At 32.1% G+C, this 20,168-nt stretch overlaps 3 protein-coding genes and 1 long non-coding RNA gene across 5 annotated transcripts in view; 3 read left to right on the forward strand and 1 right to left on the reverse strand.

Moving 5' to 3' along the window:
• The window catches only part of LOC106687497 (lipase 3), a 78,815-nt gene extending 74,452 nt beyond the window's left edge, over positions 1-4,363 (forward strand). The window contains exon 9 of the mRNA XM_014431422.3: positions 2,103-4,363. Coding sequence (XP_014286908.1) covers positions 2,103-2,270 — 168 coding nt within the window. The 3' untranslated portion in view covers positions 2,271-4,363. The remainder of the gene's footprint in view (positions 1-2,102) is intronic.
• A 2,943-nt stretch (positions 4,364-7,306) lies between these two features.
• Positions 7,307-7,717, forward strand: LOC106687489 (protein fem-1 homolog B-like). Its single transcript, XM_014431409.1, has one exon. The coding sequence runs from the start codon at positions 7,307-7,309 to the stop codon at positions 7,715-7,717; it is 411 nt and encodes a 136-aa protein (XP_014286895.1).
• A 5,997-nt stretch (positions 7,718-13,714) lies between these two features.
• Positions 13,715-20,168, forward strand: part of LOC106687490 (lipase 3) — a 17,440-nt gene continuing 10,986 nt past the window's right edge. For both annotated transcript variants that reach the window (XM_067046674.1, XM_014431411.2), the window contains exon 1: positions 13,715-13,835. In XM_067046674.1, the coding sequence (XP_066902775.1) occupies positions 13,743-13,835 (93 nt within the window). In that variant the 5' untranslated portion in view covers positions 13,715-13,742. The remainder of the gene's footprint in view (positions 13,836-20,168) is intronic.
• LOC136795598 (uncharacterized) overlaps positions 16,193-20,168 on the reverse strand; it is a 5,379-nt gene continuing 1,403 nt past the window's right edge. The window contains exons 2-3 of the long non-coding RNA XR_010843216.1: positions 19,779-19,860; positions 16,193-16,440 (exon numbers count right to left, since the gene is read on the reverse strand). This is a non-coding gene — a long non-coding RNA (uncharacterized lncRNA). The remainder of the gene's footprint in view (positions 16,441-19,778; positions 19,861-20,168) is intronic.

The raw sequence follows: 20,168 nt of genomic DNA on the forward strand, positions 1-20,168 counted from the left end.
TGGTCACACTTACTGCTCATCATTTCCTACCAGACCATGGTCAGCTAACTCATATATAATATACTTCTTAGTGTTAGTGATGAACATATAGAAACAATGTTGACAAATTTGATATTTTAAATAGATATTAGTGAAAGTAAAAATTATAATTTAATGATAATATTTACTAACTGTCGACACATAATCAATTCTATTACTTTTAACATTTTGTTCAGGCAATAAAGCCACACTTTTTTTATTAATAATTTTAAGTAATACTTTCTCTTTAAGTAAAATAATTTATTATTCTGCTAGGTGTTTTTTAGAAGTTCGCATTTCCAGAGAACAATTAGCCTTGTTCTTTTTAGCAATTAGAGATAAAATTAATTAATAAGTTTTGTGGAGATCCTACCAGATTAATTGAGGAGGTTATTTCTAAGTTAGATGGCTACTTTAATCAGACAAACAACATTTTTTTTGGATAATTCATATTCAGTAGTATAATAAGGGATAATGAGCAAATATGTCATGATTTTATTAACGGACTTTGACATTGAACAGTGATTTTGAAGTGCTGGTGAACCTTATAAAGCAGCAGTTGGAGGAAGTGTTAATTTGTGACTGACTTGGAACTTCCTACCAGTCTATATCCATTTGTTATCCTTAAAAAAAGTTTCATTCTTCAAAAGTTTTTATGTTGCAAAAAGAAAAATTTAATAAAAATTTTATTAATTCATCTGGTAGTAGTCTCTCAATACAATTTCCCAACAAACCAATACAGTAATCCCATTATGAGGCATTTACAATTGAAAAATAGCTCCCCAACTGACTAATGCAAGGATATTTAGTGGCATGGAGTTTAAAGATGGGTGCTGGGATGTGATTTATGTGAACAGATTTATAACTTTCTGGATCCCTCTTGGAAGGTACTTGATGCTCCGATTACCTTTCAGTATGTAGGGTTATAAGTTTCCTCCTGAACAATTTCAAAGTAGAGCTTGTAATTGGAAGATAGGGAGATCGACTCAACCTACAAGAAGACTCATTGAAGATCTTTAAAAATAAAGGCTCAGCAGTTCTACTGGAAACTATACACCTGATTTTTGCAGAAGACCCAAGAAAATGGATGAAGATTATCCAGGAGTGTATTACTGAAGATTGGAACCAGCAGTTGGTGATGACCACGAAAGGAGCAACTTTAAGAAAATACTTCCCTGTCGAGATAGTTTTCCCAGCATAAAACTGGAGACACCTGCACATTACACCGCTTTTGAGGCACTGAGTGTCAGATTACCAAGGGAAACTGGTTCTACGTACTGAGCAAGGATAAATTCATTCATCTTTTAAGGCCATTAGTAGGTGAGGAAACCTTAGCATTCTCAAGTCTGCAGTGTTGCTGATTTGATACCAACATGGGGAGGGAGTTGATTTTTGTTTTGTGGCGGCCCTATGGAATAAAAACTTGACTCTCCCACTCTACTTAGAATAGGTTGGTTAACTGCAGGATGAAGATTATCTTATTAGTGCAACCAAAAGATTAGTATATACAAAAAATCATATTCCAGTGTGTCTAAAAGGTGGAGAACAATATTTTTTCCAGCTAATTTTCCTAGCTATCAAGGGGAAAACAACAGAGTGTGAAAGGAATCCTTATTTCTTTATCTGATAATCTTAAAGAGCTTCAAAAAATACTCTTCACTTGAATGTTTGAATTTTACTCAAGAAAGTAATTCACAGCTAAAATATCAAAATCCTTTAGATAAAATTTTACAGAATTTAATTTTCAAACAGCTCTTAGAAGAACTGTGGGATTTCTAGCCAATTCAGGATGAACTAGAAATAGAAGATGGTACAACCACAATGAAAGATGAGGATATTGTTTTATGTCCAGTCGATAAGACAAGAAATAAAAAGTGAATACATTAGCAATTCTGGGCAATAAATGCACATTTGCTATAACAACTACCTTAAAACTGTTACTTAACTTTATTTATGAAATTTTTTTGGAAAAGTAAAGGTTTTCTGTTTACTTTGCTTAATTTATTTATAATAATTAAAATATCCATCAATACCTAGGCATATTAAAAAAAATATATATATTAATTTGGTTTCATTGGTTTCAGTCAGTACAGAAAGTGGCATCCAAACTACCCAACCTTATTAAAATGCAAGCTGTACCTGATCCAAAATTTTCTCATATTGATATGATTTGGGGAGAAAATGCCAGATATATCCTTTATCCTGATATCATTGATATGTTCCAATCTTTGATGGAGAAAGACAAAATATAAATTGTCCAAGATAAAATAATTTAACTTAAGTTGATCACAGTACCTTTAGTTATTTAAAGTTTAGACTGATAGTAATAATGATATTAATGTTTGATTGATAAAAACATCTATTATTTATCAAGCAGAACAGTTTTTTTGAGACTTTATGAGAAGAAAAAAAGTGAAAAGGCCTGTTTCTTAAAGTTCTCCTTTTCCAAGAGAAGACTTTAAGAAACAGATCTTAAGAACATTTGTAGACTTCCCAAGATTTTAACAATACTTGCAATAGCCAACTTGTTATTGTATAAAAGTATTTTTTAAGCTTTTGGACAGTAGTTAATCTATTTAAAGTTATAGTTTGGAAAAATATTACGTTATACTTTTTTTATTTTCAATTCTATATTTACATATGATAATTAAACCATAAGTTTATAGTAATATAGCTAAAAATTGATTTTTATGGGTTAATATAAAATGAGTCACATATGAATTTCATCAGTTTATTGAAGAAGTTGATTATTTCTACTATCTGAAGTTATTTATTTAAAGATTTTAATAATCAATTATTTGTAGAAGGCTGTCTATATTATGTTTGTAAAATTATTACTGCCAATGCCAAGGAATATAATACTCATTAAATGAAAAAGTAAACATATCATTGTTCAACACAAATATAAATAAATGATGTAATGATAGTTGACTGCGGATATTATATGAGAAGATGGTTGGGGGTGCGGTCAATGAAGAAGATAAACAAGCAAATTCTTATTTAATTAGTGCTAACATTAATAAAAGAATTAAAGCAATAAAATATAAAGTTACTACCAACACTATTATTATTATGGTTATTACCTTGTCTTTTGTTCTTAGTCTTGATGAAGGCCTGATATTCTGGCTGAAACATTGGTACTAATTAAATACATTTTTAATTATTTGTATTCTTCATCATACCCACAACTATCTTCTCCTCACAAAAAAAAAAAAAATTCAAGTCTTAAATTATTTTACTCAAAGAATAAATCAGCTTTGTTGGTAATTTTTAGCAATAAGGCACAATGCACTAAGATTGTATTCATCAGCAAATAAAAGTGTATGAAGCAGTCAAACATGAATTCTGACTCATTTTATTACTCTGTGTAATGTTTTTTAATGTCATACTTTAACTGACAATATTTTGTATACATTTGGTATAGCAAATTAAAAAATGTTTATTAGCCTAACTTATTAGTTTATGAGTACAAATTATTAAAAATCGTAAAGAAAATTTTTATAAATTGTCTTTTCTAGAATATCTAGTACCCATGATATTCCTATGTATTGAGTTTCTAGCATGTATATTAGTTACCATAAAATGGGGTGAGAGTATGCGAGGTTATTGAAACTGATATATTTAACAAAAAGCGACCAGAAATCAAACCTATTTTCACCCTATTTTGTGTTACATTTCTAATTATTTACAAAATACCTTTAAAATTTATAAATACAGTTTAATTTCTATTTATCTAACTTGAAGGTTACTTCAAAAATATCCTATTCACTCATAATAGAAAAATTAAAACTTTTTTTTTCAATGTTACTGTTATATAATGTCCTAATGTGATTTACTATTTTATTGGACTATTTTTGTTATTGTATTTAATTGAATTCTAGTCAATAGGCTACAGCTTATCTTTAGGAAGAAAATCAAATTAATTTTAGTGTGTCATTGTAAAAATTCTTATTGAATTACGTTTTCAACATAGCTATCAAATTATGATGTATAACAAAATAATATTCTTAAATACAGAAGAACGAATTTTGTTTAGTAAAAATTTTAACATGAAAACAATATTTCAACTTGAAATATATGCTGTGTATCACAAAATCTTTTGTTATTTCATTATTTTTTGCCAATTCCAGCTAAAATTAGTATAATAAAGTCTTTTAAACTGAAAGAAATGAGATATGAAAATGATACAGATGTAAATCCACATATTATTTTTGTAAACACCAAACAGATGCAGATGTTAATTATTCCATAGTTAGTGTATATTCTTTGTTATATAAATAAGAGATTAAGCCTGTTTAATTTATTGGAAACTGTAAATAACAAATAAACATTGTATTCATGTCAATATTTATTTCCTAAAAAGAGGTGAAGGTGGTGGTCTAAGCTGATTAATATTTTCCTAACAAAAATGCACTTATGCTAAAATCAGAAGTTGTTGATAGTTGTTTTGTTCTTACTTTTATTTTTGAAAAAAAAAATACAAATCTTAGGACTTTAAAAAATCCGTTATATCTGTCTGTATTTGTGTGCTACTAGTTATCAGTTGTATCCCATATTCACTTTTTGTACCCCAAGAAAATCTTAGTTACGAATTTTTTTCTGTAATCAAAAAATAAAAATGTTTTGCTCAAAATTTTGCCTGGGGTCTTCAATTTGTTCTGGAAAATCATAAAAATTACAATAACTTCCAAACTACCCTATTAATCTACAAGAAACCTAAAAGGGGCTTGGGACCCTTTAAACAGCACAAATTATACACAAATTGAACCTTTCTAACGGAATTAGAACCGAAGATATAAAATAAAACGTTTGAGAAATTTTTCATTATTTGAAACTTTCTTGACATTTTTCTTCCATATAAAGGCATAGAATTCATCAATCTTGGCATATGAGCGAAAATTCAGCTTTTCAACAGTTATAATTACATAAGATTTGGATAACATTGCAAAGAGCTATGCATTTATTTCGTGAACGCAGGACATAAGCAGAAAAAAAAATATCCAAAAAATTAATTTATATCTATTTTTTTAGTTGTACGAAAATTCGTTAAATAAAATGTTCATGTTTAATTTAAAACTTTCATTGAAATATCAAAGCTCTTCGCTAATGAAATATCATTATTTGGATAAATAATCTAGGAATATCGTTACTAAAGTTTGATATCGATATTACTAAGAGAGTCGAATAGTGATATCGATATAAAAGTTCGAAATAATATTTTTAAGGTTTCCTTAAATATTTATTTTTTTTTAAACTGATATACTAATATTTCCATTAAATAATCTTGGAATAATGTTGTCAAAGTTTGATATAGATATTCAAAAGAAAGTCGAATATCGATATAGATATATAATATTGAATTAAATTTAAGTATTTGATTATTGTTTTTGAATAAAGTTTTTTCCTCTGTCCTTAAAATTTCTTTCGTTTTCAAAATGAAATATCGATTTTACATTAAATAATCTTAAAATATATTTGCCAGCGTTTGATATCGGTATTTTTAAGAATATAAATGAAATATTTTATTTTAAAATTTTTTGACTAATGAAATATTATAGTTACAGTTTGATATCGAAATGTTTTTCATATTGTATTGATATTTCTCTAAAAACGATTTATCCAACTAATATATCCAATGATATTTTAGTTAATGTTGAGTGGGTGTTGTAGTATTTGTTATGTTTATGTTATGGTTGTCATGGCGTTGCTTTGCTGTACCGTTACTAAGAATTTTTTATGTTTTGATTATGTATTATATGAAATAGGTCATCCAATGATTTGCTATAATTGTAGGGGCTATAGTCTTTTTTTAAAAAAAAAAAGGAGAAATAAGAGAGATGAAGAATAAACAAAACCTCAATATTATATTATCTTAAACACTTACATTAATGGTTACAGAATAATCTCAATAATAACAGAAAGAGTCCCTCACAACTCAGAAGTCAAATTACAACTAATATAACTTTCAGCGAACTAGGATAAATATACGCACTCTCACTTTTATTATCACTGTTCTCGACAAACCAAAAAAAAACCTTCCCCCCTCTCGCTTGGCAGTGTTGCCCACGCAGTGTTGCCATCTCACAATAATATTATTTTATAATTAAAATTTCTTTATTTGTAAGGATTTTCGATATTTAGTGTGTAATTTCCGTCCGCTTCATCTCGGCAACTAGTAAGCTGACTCCTATCTTGACAGTTCTAGTCCGTCCACTTCATCTCGGCAACTAGAACTGTTACTCTACCTCAGACTCTCTCACCTAGACCTCCTCTACCTTCGTCAGTGTCCAAGGCTCATCCTCTGGGACGGCCGTTCCTATCTTATTATTGAATACGCCTTGTCGTGGGCCTTCTGTAAAGAGATGTCAGGCTGGAGAAATCGCCTAAGACTAGAGACAACCTCGACAAGTGCTTCCAGCATTTACTTTGCAATGTTTTTTTTTCCTTTTCCTACCTACTCAACCTCTCTAAGGCTAACTGTATGCATTAAGGAACAGTACCATACCAAAATTCTGTTCATTCTAAGCATCATAAAAATTAAAAAACAAGAGAGGATTTTTATTTTTTTCAGGTTTCTTTCATATATTTTTGTCGATCTATGTATTTTCAGAACAATTTATTTAATCATTGAAAAAAAAATTGTCTACATCTGCGGTTTTAATGATGTTTAAATTAATTATTTATCAAAAAAATAAAATAAAAATTATTTTGGAATCAATAAACCAAAAATAAGTACTGAAAATACATTTTTAAGGCTTGTCTTATTGACTGATCCTGAAGATCAACAAATATGTATATATATTAATATTTGTACTAGCAGTATTAAAAATTTAACATTATTAATTAAAGCCCTGATTAAGAAATTGTAAAATTATGTGGTTAGATAAAACACATTTATTTAAAAAAAAAAATGGAGATGACCGTTGGTAAAAATGAGTGAAGCGAGGAGTAATGCTCAATGATAGCGATAACTATACAAACAATAAAAATACAAACAAAGCCATATATAGTACTAGAAGGGAACGTTAGCATGGTGACAGGACGTGGGGCAGATCTTACTGCTAATGATCATTATGACCGGACACAACTGATGTTAGCATCATCTAGTGGCTATGTGGATGTAGTAAAAATTCTCATTTAAGAAGGAGCGTCTCTAAATAACAGTGATAAATTTGTAAACACAGTTCTAAATTATGAAGCACGAGAAGGGCACGTTAGTGTGGTGACAGAACTTTTGGCACATGGGACAGACCTAACAGCTAACGTAGGAAGCGGCAGGACACCGCTAATGGTAGCATCTTCTAGGGGACAATTGGATGTTATCAAGTTTCTCATTGACCAAGGAGCACGGCTTAACGATAGAGATGGCTTTGGATTCACAGGCTTACATGATGCAATGCTTGAAGGAAATGTTAGAGTGGTGGCAGAGCTGTTAGATCATGAGGAAAATCTTACAGCTAAGGATATATATGGCCGGACACCACTAATGATAGCATCAACTAGTGGCTTTGTGGATATAGTAAAAATTCTCATTGAAGGAAGAGCGCCTCTAAATGACAGGGATAACTTTGGAAACACAGTTCTAAATTATGCAGCACCAAAAGGGCACGTTGGTGTGGTGACAGAGCTTTTGGCACATAGGGCAGACTTAACAGCTAAAGGAGAAAACCTGGACACCTCTAATGACAGCATTCATTAGGGGACATTTTAATGTTGTGAAGTTTCTCACTAGCCGAGATGCACCGCTTAATGTTAAAGATGGTTTTGGAAATAGCCTTACATCATGCAATAGAAGAAGGAAATTTTGGGGTGGAAGCAGAGCTTTTAGATCTTGGAGCAAATTCAACAGTTAATGCTCATGGAAGGACACCACTAATGTTAGCAGCCACTAACGGACATTTGGATATCATGAAACGTACCATTGACCGAAGAGTACATATCAATGACAGAAATAACTTGGGAGACACAGCCCTACATTATGCAGCTCGAGACGGGCATGTCGTTGTGGAGAAAGAGCTTATGGAAAGTCGAGCAAACCGTTGGATTTGCTCCAGATTGGATTAGCTGTTGAGCTAATGGAGAAAACGACATGACACTTCTAATGTTAGCAGCTGTTCATGGGCATTTGGGTGTTGTGAAACTTCTCATTGACCGAGGAGTAAATCTCAATGACAGAAGTTTCTTTGGGGACACAGCCCTACATTACGCAATACGAGAAGGGCACATTGGTGTGGTGGTAAAGCCTTTAGCACATGGAGCAGGTCTAACAGCTAAGAGAGAAATCGGCAGGACACCGCTAATGGTAGCATCTTTTAGGGGACATTTGGGTGTTGTGAAGATACTCATTGACAGAGGAGTAACTCTCAATGATAGAGATAGACCGGTGGTCCTGGATACACCGCCCAACATGGTGCAATACTAAAAGGAAATGTTGGAGTGGTGGCAGAGTTGTTAGACCGTGGGGCAAGTCGAACCGCTAAGGATGGATATGGTGAGACACTCCTAATGGTAGCATGAATTCGTAAGAATTTAGGTGTTGTGAAATTTCTCATCGACCGGGGAGTACCTCTCGATGACGGAGGTTACTCTGGAAACACAGCTCTTACCTTATGTAGTACGATATGGATTTGTTGGAATTATCACAGAGCTGTTGAATCGTGGAGCATATCTAAGAGCTAAGGTAAACAACGGCATAACACCATTAGTGATTGCATCTGGATCTGGCAAGTATGATACTGTGAAGGTGCTCATAGCACGTAGAGTGCTCCTTAACGATAGGGATGATAAGGGATTTACGGCTTTAGGTATATCAAGAAGAAGGTATATAATAAATTACCTTCAATCAATAAGTTCGGTGAAGTGATATCAACAACCTATATAAGCTCATGAGTCATTAACAAAACCTACATTGGAATATAACTTTAATAATCATATGTAATAGTGTAAAATTATTAAATGATGTCAGGTGAGACAAATGTCTGGTGGAATAAAAAATGTGTAAGATGGGTGTCAACTCAGGCTGGTAACATTTATATCGTCTGATAAATGTAAAGATTCTCTGGAGTCATGGAAAGAGTAGGTAATTAAAATCAAATTTAGGAGGACTACAAGTTCTTATTGGTTATTGAAGTAAAATATATTGATGATTATTAAATTGACCAATTTGAAAGAAATTACGTTTTGATAAAAGCAAGGTATGATTATTGAAGACAATTATAGGGTTATACAAATGATGATAGTACAAAGTCATCAAACGTCACTAAGCAAATTTTAAATATGATTTATCTTTTTCAGTGCCCAAGTATATTGTTGGTGCGAATAAATTAACAATTTTTTAAAGATTGTTTTTAGCTAAAATAAGAAATATTTTTCATTAGAACTTAAACAAAAATTGTGTATGTTACGTTCTTTGTTTGGAGGAGAAGTAATAAAATTCATTGAAAATTTGGACTTGATTTAAGGAAATTACAATAAGCTTATTATAACAGAGATAAAGAGATGGATATTAAAAATGTTGAATTGAAAAATTAGTATAAATAAAAATTGAAAAATGTGTGTTATGATGCAGCATCAGCGTTCATTAATAGTTCCTTCTATTCATGTCACATTATGAATTTTAAAATTTATGAATAGTTAGTAAATAAATTTAATTAAATTTTTATTTTTTAGTTTGTTAGCAGTTAGTTTTTGTTTTAAAAGAAGGAGATTTACTTATAATATGTTGTAATGTTTATATGCTGGAATAACAGCCAGTAAGGATTATTTCGTCTAGCAACAATCTACGACTTTATATCAGTCGACCAGTCGCCTTTGTGTAGTTGGTAAAAAAATTTGTCATCAGATCCTGTGTGTGTAAATTGTTATTAGTGTGCCACATAGAAGTGGGCCCACCAAAGTTTGAAGAATTGGACTTGGAAAGATCGTCTCTGACCTTTCAAAGTGGATAATATTCTCTTCAGGACCCATCTCGTCCCTGACCCATCCAGTATTTTATTTTATATTAATTAATTTTGTAAATTTTGTTTTACAAATATAATAAATCATTTTATTTTATATTGAAGAACTGTTTGATTTTAATTCTTGTTCTTTATTTTATTTCTGAAGGTTATATTTTGATTTTACTTTCGTTTTCAGTTGTTAGCTTAGCAAGATAAATGTTTATAATCAGAGCCAGCTTGTTCTGTTTTTCTTCTCTTTAAACCTTTCCTTCAAAAAGATATTATCAATTCGAGGTGGCTTTAACACCCTAAAATGAGTATGCAAAATGTAAAAAAACTAAACGAGTTACGGTAATAAAGAACAAACAAATATTTTTAGAAGAAATAAATTTGTGTTGCGAAAATAAAATATTTAAATATAACTGTAAGGTATTTCAACTATTATATTTGTTTATCCGGACTAGAACTTAATATTTTAAAGAATAATACAGTAGAACAGTTATGAACAAAAATGAAAATTTTGTTCAAATACATGGATGATATTTTTACATCATAAAATAGAAAGAAATGGGTAAAATGATAAAAAATCTGAATAGTTGCCATGATAGCTTGAAAATTATATTGTAAGTATGTAAAGGCAAAAAAACCAACCCTTTGAACACCAAATTATTTTATAAATTACCAATGAAACAAATTTATATAGACCTCTTGGACTACAACAAAGTGTTTTTTTTTTGGAGTTGTTACTTCTTTCTTTCTTCTTCTTTTCTTCCCTTTCCTTCATTCTTGACTCCTCTTGGGTCAGGGGTCAGGTGCCCTTTACTAGTGTAACTCTTTCTTAACAATGTCTGAAGAGCGTAGGGTTTTAACCCGTAAACAAGAATTTATTACGAAAACCAAAACAAGCCATCAACAAAGATACGAAAGAGCTGCATGTTAAAAACTAGAAAGCAGTAGCCCATCAAGATAGGCAAGCGTGGATAAGGCTGGTTCGGGCGCCCAAATATCTACAAGGTATGTAAGGCCAACTGAAAAAAAAAAAAGAAGAAAAAGAGAGGATGTTTGAAGTTTTTTTTAGAGCTTTAAATTGAAAATCGTTCATGACGAAAAAATTAAGACTGCTTCCCGCTAAATATAAAGATTCTGACCACACTCCTCCTTGTACACCTTCCCTTTATTCTGACCACACTCCTCCTTGTACACCTTCCCTTTATTCTGACACTCCTCCTTGTACACCTTCCCTTTATTCTGACCACACTCCTCCTTGTACACCTGTTCCTTTATGGGTTGTAGCGGGACAGATTTACCTAACCAAAACTATGGTATTAAATATCTGCCTGATTCAGAAAGTTATCGAAAAGTATTGTCTGAACCTCTCAACTTTAATTTAAAAAAAAAAAAAATTGATAACTAAACAGCACAAAATTTGAGGAATGACTCTGTACGAGGTTTTAAGTAGAGCATAAACCTCAATATTATGCTGGTGGCATGCAGTGGAGAATTTCATGAATCTAGTGGGAAAAAAGTCAGTTTTCTTAAAAACATTAGAGGTGAGAAAAAGTAACTAAAACTAAAGTCAATTAGCGGCGGTAGAATTAGCATAATCCTTAATTATTAGAATTAGCATAATCCTTAATTATTCATAATAATTATGGATTAAGAATGGCCAGGTATGGAATTACATGAAATAGCTTCTTTAAATATGAGATAGGGCAAAATGAAAGATACCGTTTATTAGTTTCTAATATTTAATTTTAATTTCATTATTCGATTATTCATTTTTTATAATTCCCAATGAGACCCGGGGGAGTTTTTATACCAAGTGAGATATTCAAAATATCGAGTTTCACTATGAGATAATTAGTCGGTAGAAATATTGAAGATATAGATTAGATACAGTTTACCCCTGATGGCCCATCTGCGGAGTTCCTGAAACACCAGAACACGTAGAAGTGGATTGCTCCGCCATGGAAGGACATGGATGCCTGTGGATGGGGTGCAGCCCCATCCAAAAGGTGCTCACAAAGTTAACGAAAAAAAAAATTGATGATTTTAGTAGCAGTGGACAGATATGGGCAAATATTAGCTATATCTAAATCTAATAGTTAAAATTCCCAGAGATACGACCCTTATCCACGAATGAACCATTAATAAATAAATATCGTATTCATGGCATTGTATTTTAGCTATTTAGTTTCATAGTTGCCCAACTCTGTAGTAAAATGCGTAACCCAAAAAAAAATAATAATAAAAAAAGTGAAAATTCATGTGTTTCAATAAATCGTAAATTTTTCAAGTCATTTTAGAAAATACAAGTGTTAATATTTCGTTATTTTCATTATTTGTGGGCAAATATTATTTGAGGGCCTTCCGAAGAAAAAATACTTCAAAAAGAGGTGTTGAAGCAATGAATAACTAGAATATGCCAAATTTATTATTTATTAATTATTATGCAGATTACGTTTTCAACAAATATGATAAATCATAAGGACGAGGTAACACATTTTTAGCTCATTGACTAGGGAAAGTGACTAGTTATAAAAATAAAAATAAAGATTGTCAACAACACAACATTCCTTTTGTCTTCGGTCCTTGCGTCAGTATTATTTAATATCTACACTGCCCAGATAGGCGCGATGAAAATTGACAAAGTTCAAATATCTGCATATCCTAATGACATAGCCATATACTCGGCGAGCATGAATGCAGACAAAGCCATGAACCAGGCTACAGTAGTAGCCCAACTTATCACTAACAAACTGACGCCATCACTTTCTCATACAAGAAAACTCCCAACAGAGAACCGAAAATTAACGAACAGATAACATAAACCAAGAGACATCTCACATATCTTGGTATGAAACTGGAATCTCACCTCTCATTCACCGCACACACACAAAACAGAATACAGATCGTCAAATCAACATCATATCAACTCAAACACCAGGGCTGTCACTCAGACTTAAACAACTTATATACAAGGCCATATTAAGACCTTCACTATTACTCGGAGCACCTCTACTACACTTCCTATGCCATCAGCCCTGCAAGCACTACTACAATACTAAAACAGCATACTACAAAAGATTTGCAACAACATGTAACATGACGCACATCCATAACGAACTACAACTAGAAACTGTACAACAACACATCACACGGAGACACAACTTCTTTGACAGTCTCCCTGCTTCCTTCAATCCAGTATTCCGTTCACCCCACCCCCTACCTGTGAGGTGGCAGGGCAGGAAGGGCCCCAACAACCTCACACTTTAACTATATTCTTTTCTTGATCCCCTCCCCCTCCCCGACTATCTTTCGATTTCTGACTATTATATTATTTACTAATTATCTTTAGTCTTTAATTACTAATTGTTTTATTTCTTCTTCTTTGTTCATCACGCGGAGACCCCTCACCTCCAAATATTTTTTTAGTAGATTCCTCACAAAATGAATTCATCAAACCTCATGAAACAATTATAAATTGATGCCTTAGAAAAAGAAAATTATTTGATGAAAAAATAGAGGTTTGGATTTAAACAAGTTTGTGACGGATGCGTACATTTGCGGATTGTGCATTATTCGTCACATTTGTAAATTCCCTTTAGAATTGCACATGGATCACTTTTATATACAGTAGGGCAATATATATGAGCGAAATTCGGAATAAAAAAAACGAAGTAATAATTTTTGCCGTATAGATTGACTGAATACGACATAGAGTAATTATTGTAGGAGGGGTACTTGGCTATAGATGCTGTAGCCTCACGTTCAGTCGTGCGAGGGATGTTGGCTCCGCTGTTCCTGCTCATCTTGGTCCCGGGGTCCTGGCAGGGCAGTCCGTCCAAGCCTCCATCGTTCCCCGGTCTCCCGACTGTCGTGAGTTTGTATTATAACTGAACAACATATAATCAGTTTTTCAGAAAACATTTGAAGAAAAGAGGAATTTAACGACCATTATGTCTAATAAATTAAATCATTATTTATTTAATTTAATATTCCATTATTAAAAGTAATTATTATACATCATACCGATGTCTAACTTCACAGTAGTGCTTATTACATTTCCATTAACTTTAGGAACAATACAATCATAATAATAAATGGTCCCCTCTTTCTGGAAAATTAAAACTTTTGAATTAAATTTTTAACTGAACAGATTTAGGTATATAATGTTTAAAAAATAATTGCAAAGTTGTAATTTTCCGAAAAGAGAAAACCTTTAATTGTATTTTTTCTAAAGTTAGTAGAAATGTACTTAGCTAGTGTTCATTGTAAGTAACTTACAGTAGTTTGTGAGACAAGCCATCCATATTTGTATACCAATTAATATTTATGCCTAAATAAAAAGAGTTAATCTTATTATGATCATTCGTTTAATGAAATCAGAGCTTAACAAATGCAAGGAAAACTAAGCGCTACAAACAATATTCCTATTACTACCGTTTTATCTCTCCCTACTGTTTATAAAAACGTAAATATACTGTTTATCCGCAACTAATTTGATTATCATTATTTTGAATTAAAAATTAATTATTTAATTTTTTTTTAACAATATAAATAACTCTCCAAAACCTAATGAATTTTAGGACAGTTGAGTTGTGATACTTGCTTATTGACCAACGATACCCGATTGATTATAGAATAACTAAACATATACAGGAAGGTTGATTATTTAATTTGAAATCTTCTATTTATTAAAAATATAAACAGCATTCTTGAAATAAAACAGTTGCTATTGTGAGCAGTACCATTACCACTGCGTCACTATATGTTCCTTTACATAAAAAAAAGAAAAATTACTCCTTAAATTTTTTTGAATTGTTTTAAATTAAAAAAAAAAAAAAGAATAATTCTGGGAAAGGTCTGTAACAGAGATAAAAAACTTCTTAACCTTTGGAGGCTGCATCAAAATTAGGTTGTGATGTAGGAAGCCGAATTAATTTTTTATATTTCAATGTTGGTATTTTTATTTATTTAATTGTAAATATTATATGATTTATATATGTAAATTATATTGATAATTTAGGGGACTGTGCTGCTATGGGGGATTTCTCTAGTGGGGGAGAGGTAAACTGAGAAATGTTTGTTGTTTTCAAATGATTAGCTTTTGTTTATAATTATTGCTCTGTAAAGATCCTTTTAATTACTTATAGTGGTTCACTATTTGATTAACTACTTTTATAAAACTGTGGAAAGGGAATTTTATTCTATTCTATTGTTTCAGATAAGTAGAATAGTGTTTCTACTTTAATGTATTTTACTTAGTACTTTTATTGTAGCTCGGTAACCTTTGATTTATAATAAACTATTGTTTTAGCGATCGTCTGTCTTCTTTCTTTAGTATACATGTATGTATTAATGTATATTAATATAAAATAAATCTGGACCGTTACAACCCATGGGTTTGGGCCCATTAATTTGTAAGGAAGTACTAGACCAACGGTTGTGCAAGAAAGTGATTTTATCAAAATCACGCTCGACCGCTCAAATCAAGGGTACTCTCCTCATTGAGGTTGAGTGGACCCCGGGGGCTCCCGAATCCAAAGAACTGACTCACGACAACAGTAACAGAATACATAATTAACTGCCCCAGCTAGATTCGAACGCGGATCCTTGGAGTTAAAGGCACAGAGTCATACCATTGAGGCAACCCGCTTCCCTCAAATTAATATATACATATATATTCATCACAAATATTATCATAGATCACATATTTTTCCTTGTTCTTATAAAACGTTTTAACTTCTTCAAATTTAAAAGTTTTATCATAACCTATTCTTTTGACAGCAAGAGAAGTATGGTTTTGTTCATGTATGTTTCCTCTTACAGAGTAAGCTAAATTGACAACACGTTTTGAATTTACGCGAATATAATTAACAACAGCCGTATTTTTATCCACCTTTTCATATATGAAACACAATTCATATTGCTAATTTCAAATGGGGGATAATGTATCACATGTTGCTAGTTATACGTTACATTGCTGGACACCAAGAATCAACAATTATGACGAAAATTAGCGTAAGTCAAAAATTGCAAACTAAAACATGGAATAGTTTTTATAAATTTAAATGTTGACTTTGAAGATCTAAAATAGACTACAATTGGAAGAAAAAAATATTAATAGCATTTCAACTTGAAATAGAAAAAAAAAATACAACTTCTTTATACTGTTCATTGCTAAGAGAATGAGCAAACATCATCACCTAACTTTGAAAGAGTGAAAAGAATTATTTAGTTGTTTAACCAAGTGGTATATTGACATTTTTCTCGGATTGTTCACGTCTTTCCTTATTAACATAGCAATTATAGAAACACGTTCTCATCATTCTCAATCTTCACTCTTGGGCTTTTGCCTGGATTTAAAATTGGTCACAATATTTCACCAATTAGGGAATTTTCATTGGGAATAATGCCCATCTGCTAACAGCAGTGCGAAAAGACACAGCCAGAGACGGCTCGTCACTCCAAGACACTCAAACTGAAAGCAAAGAGATAAAATGATCACTTTAGAGAACATTTATATTTAGATAGCTTATAAGTAAAAGAATTAACTTTGTATCTGAGTATGGTGCTAAGTGAAAATTGAATGATGCGCACACCAATATTTTGTTTTAAAGTCGCACAAAGGCCTTCGTAATTTATAATATCACTATACTAATATGTTCTACACAGCTGATTAATGGATGATAATTTTAAGAAATCGAAAGAAGGTCTATCGCAGAAATTCGCTCCCATTTTCGCCAAATATACGCAATGCATTAAAAAACCTGTGTACCAAAATCCCTAAAATTAAGCCATACTGATTGATCATCAATCCAAATTATGATCTAGATCGTAATGGTATTATTTAATTAAAATAAACTTAGCTACATCGGAAAATTAAAGGTGACCTAAAATATGAATACAAGCATGCGATTGACAGAAGTGAGAGTAAATTAAAGCATTTGAAAATGAAGTTATAGTAATTGTCATAGAAAAATTAAATACTTAAGGATTCCTTAGCAAGCTTATAAGAGAAGTTTGTGCCAAATTCTTTAAAATGAGCCCCGATATTCTACAGATTAGGTCATTAACTTTATGGATGAAAACATCTATGGACATTAAATAATATCTTTTAACAAAAATTATAGGATAACTTTCTGCCATTTTTTTGTAAAAATAAGCTATTATTTTCTACATAGATGATATTCCCCGCGTGTTATCGACATTCAACATCCCATCATGATTCATTAGGAGGTTCATAAGATGCATTTATGCCAATTTCATGAAAAATTGCTGTTGCGAGCTGATGATATTACTCAGGGCCGATCTTAGAGAAGTGCGATTTGTGTAGTTGCACTGGGCCTAATAATAGAAAAAAATTAAATTTGAGTCAAAAGTTCTGTCTTCCAATTGCAGATGAAATGTTGATATAGGGTGGGAGATTAACCTATATTATTGGATTGAACAAATCCGTCATATGTAGAGAACCTTGCAAGAAAGGTTTGTACAGGGTCTCACATTAGCTAAGCTCGGTTCTGAACATACCTTATATAAATAATAACTAATTCACCTCGGATTATGGAGATGAGCCATTTAAGCAATCATGACCGATAATTGCTCTAAAAGCGGCTGCCTACAGGTGGCGAGGAAGGTCAGATGGGATACAATCACTTGCGCTGATAACTAACCACTACAAGGTCTATTCAGCTCGCAACATAACCATCTCACAAATTTACAATGAATACCAATTCTGAGCCCGGTATACATTAGCTTACAGTATATTTCTGTTCTGCTAGGTATATCTACAGAAAATATTAACACAAATAAAATTCTTCAAGGCTGAATCAAGATGGAGAGATAATTTTGATTGAGGATTATTTTGTTTAAAAAACGAATGTGATGGACGCAGGATGGCCACCCACAAAATAAGCATATATTGAACAGTAATAAGCATCATTAGGCCGCCCCTTTTGGTTAATATAGTAAAAAACTAGTCTCCAGCGTTTAGCGTGGTGTAAAGCAAACGAGAGAAGAGCACCATTTTGTTTTTGTTTTCAGAGAAATCACTTTTTCTCAATCATAACACTCGATGTGTCACACAGACTCGGAGGCTTCATTGGGTTCCCAATTTTATTTTAACTTTAAATTGGGAAGTTGATGACCTTTCTTTTAAATATTCACCTCGAGGCAGTTGTCACCTTGCCATTTGCTATTTACGCTCCTGGGTTCCGAATAGGTTACTGTACTGATTATAGGAAATATTGATAATACTGAACTGTTTATTGATACCACTCTTCAGTCCTAATCCTATAATTATTGGCATTTGACCGTGGGCTTAAAGTCTCTTTTGGATTCAAGGCAATGACTATTGGCTACATTCAGTGCATTCAATCATCATGGCATTGGTTAACTGACTTTTGTAATGGTTGATTGACCTTTTGATAAATAACCAAAGAAATATTCTTTCTACACTTCATTCCTTATATTAATAACAATAATAATAATGAAGGCCTAACGAACTCGAAGGTTCGATGCCGATACCACCAATCGCTCTATACATATATCCTTCCAGTGATGCCCCTCCAAACCCAATTCTATTAAATCAGTTTTAACGCAATCTCCCTCCCATCTACGTTTCGGTATACCCCTCGGACGTTTACCCGTTGGTTCAGGGTTTATTAACATTTTAGGGATCAGTACGTTACGCCCTACAACCTAACACGCCCATCTTACGTCGCTATGGTATAACTTGAATTATTTTTACCGGGTGTAGGTCCCTTAATTCAGTTTTGTTTGGTCTTCCGAATTCCGCCGTTAATTCATCCTTTTTCGGTCCGAATAATTTATATAATACTTTATTTTCGAAAATCTTAAGGCGCTGTCCATCCCTTTGTGTAGGACTCCACGTCTGGTATTCATAAAGAACAGTGGGAAGGATAATAGTTTTGCAAATTCTAATTTTAAAGTTTTAGGATAGAAGGCGTTTCGAAATGAAAAAAAAAGCATTTCCCACCTTCAATCTCATCAATTTCGTTTTTTCTAGTTACCGTAGAACCTAAAAACTTAAACCTATCTACCTGTTCAAACGTATTTCCTCCTATTCCATTCCTTGTATTAATAATGATAATCCAAAAAAATAATTATGATTATGTTAGCTTGAAGATTCAACTTTAGTTTATTGAAAGGAAACAGATTTGGCTATAAGTCGGTAACCCAACTTGGCTAGGGCTGCTCCACCTCAAGCAGCAAGCTGCCTCATTAATAGGATCGTTTATACCTTTAGGTATATTGATTATTATACAATGCTACCTACCTCTGGTGGATCCAGATATCCTATTACATACACAATGGGCGTTTTTATACGTATAGATAAATCCGACTTTTCAAAACTACAGTAGGTAATATTTTCAAAAGAATGCTATTAATTGGGAAGCTCCTACAATTCAAAGCAGGAAGAGCGCTTAGGCAAAGATGAAAAAAAAAAAAAAAAAATGTGATGGAGGCACAATTTATGATCGAATGAAACATGACGAATTCAATTGCTGGATATTGATGTTTGTCATTTAACGAAAAGACTTATGCCTGAAATTTTAGGTAGAGGCAAGATTTTTGTTGTGGTTGATTGCTTCCTCACTTTGCAGCTTAGTAACTTTATAGTAGTAACTAACAACACACGAAAACCAAGTTTACTGCCTTGTATTTGGATATGGATGAGGATTAGTTTCTCATATGTTTTTTTATATGATTGTTTTTGTGTCTGTAGGAAAGCTAGAGTCTGATGGAGCATTAGAATTAACAGGTTTTACTATATCTACTTTGTTTAAGAAAACCTACTTCTGGCCAACTAGATCAGATAAATACACCATTGTGCTTCCCCCTGGTCAATGCCTTTGTATGTTTGTAATAAAGGTTCCACCTGAAAAAAGAACTGGAGACTTCAATAAGAAAAACAAATAAGAGTTTAAGAAAAACAAATAATTATATCTGCAAATGATTACTTATTAATTCTCCTCTCCCAAAAAAAATTAACAAAAAATAGTTGCCCTTGTTGAAGGCAGGGGGTGGACACAAAATGAAATGTTTTTACTGTTTTATTTATCAGGGTTATATAACAAAAAACTTTCTTACTGTAGTGAGAACAAAGAAGTGAATACAACAAAGGGTTGGCAACTACTGACAGCCAAAGAAAGAACATAACAGTTAGTGAACTACAATCGATATATT

The sequence above is a fragment of the Halyomorpha halys genome, unplaced genomic scaffold, assembly GCF_000696795.3.
Source record: "Halyomorpha halys isolate HHAL.00 unplaced genomic scaffold, Hhal_1.1 Scaffold971.1, whole genome shotgun sequence".
Classification (NCBI taxonomy): Eukaryota; Metazoa; Arthropoda; class Insecta; order Hemiptera; family Pentatomidae; genus Halyomorpha; species Halyomorpha halys.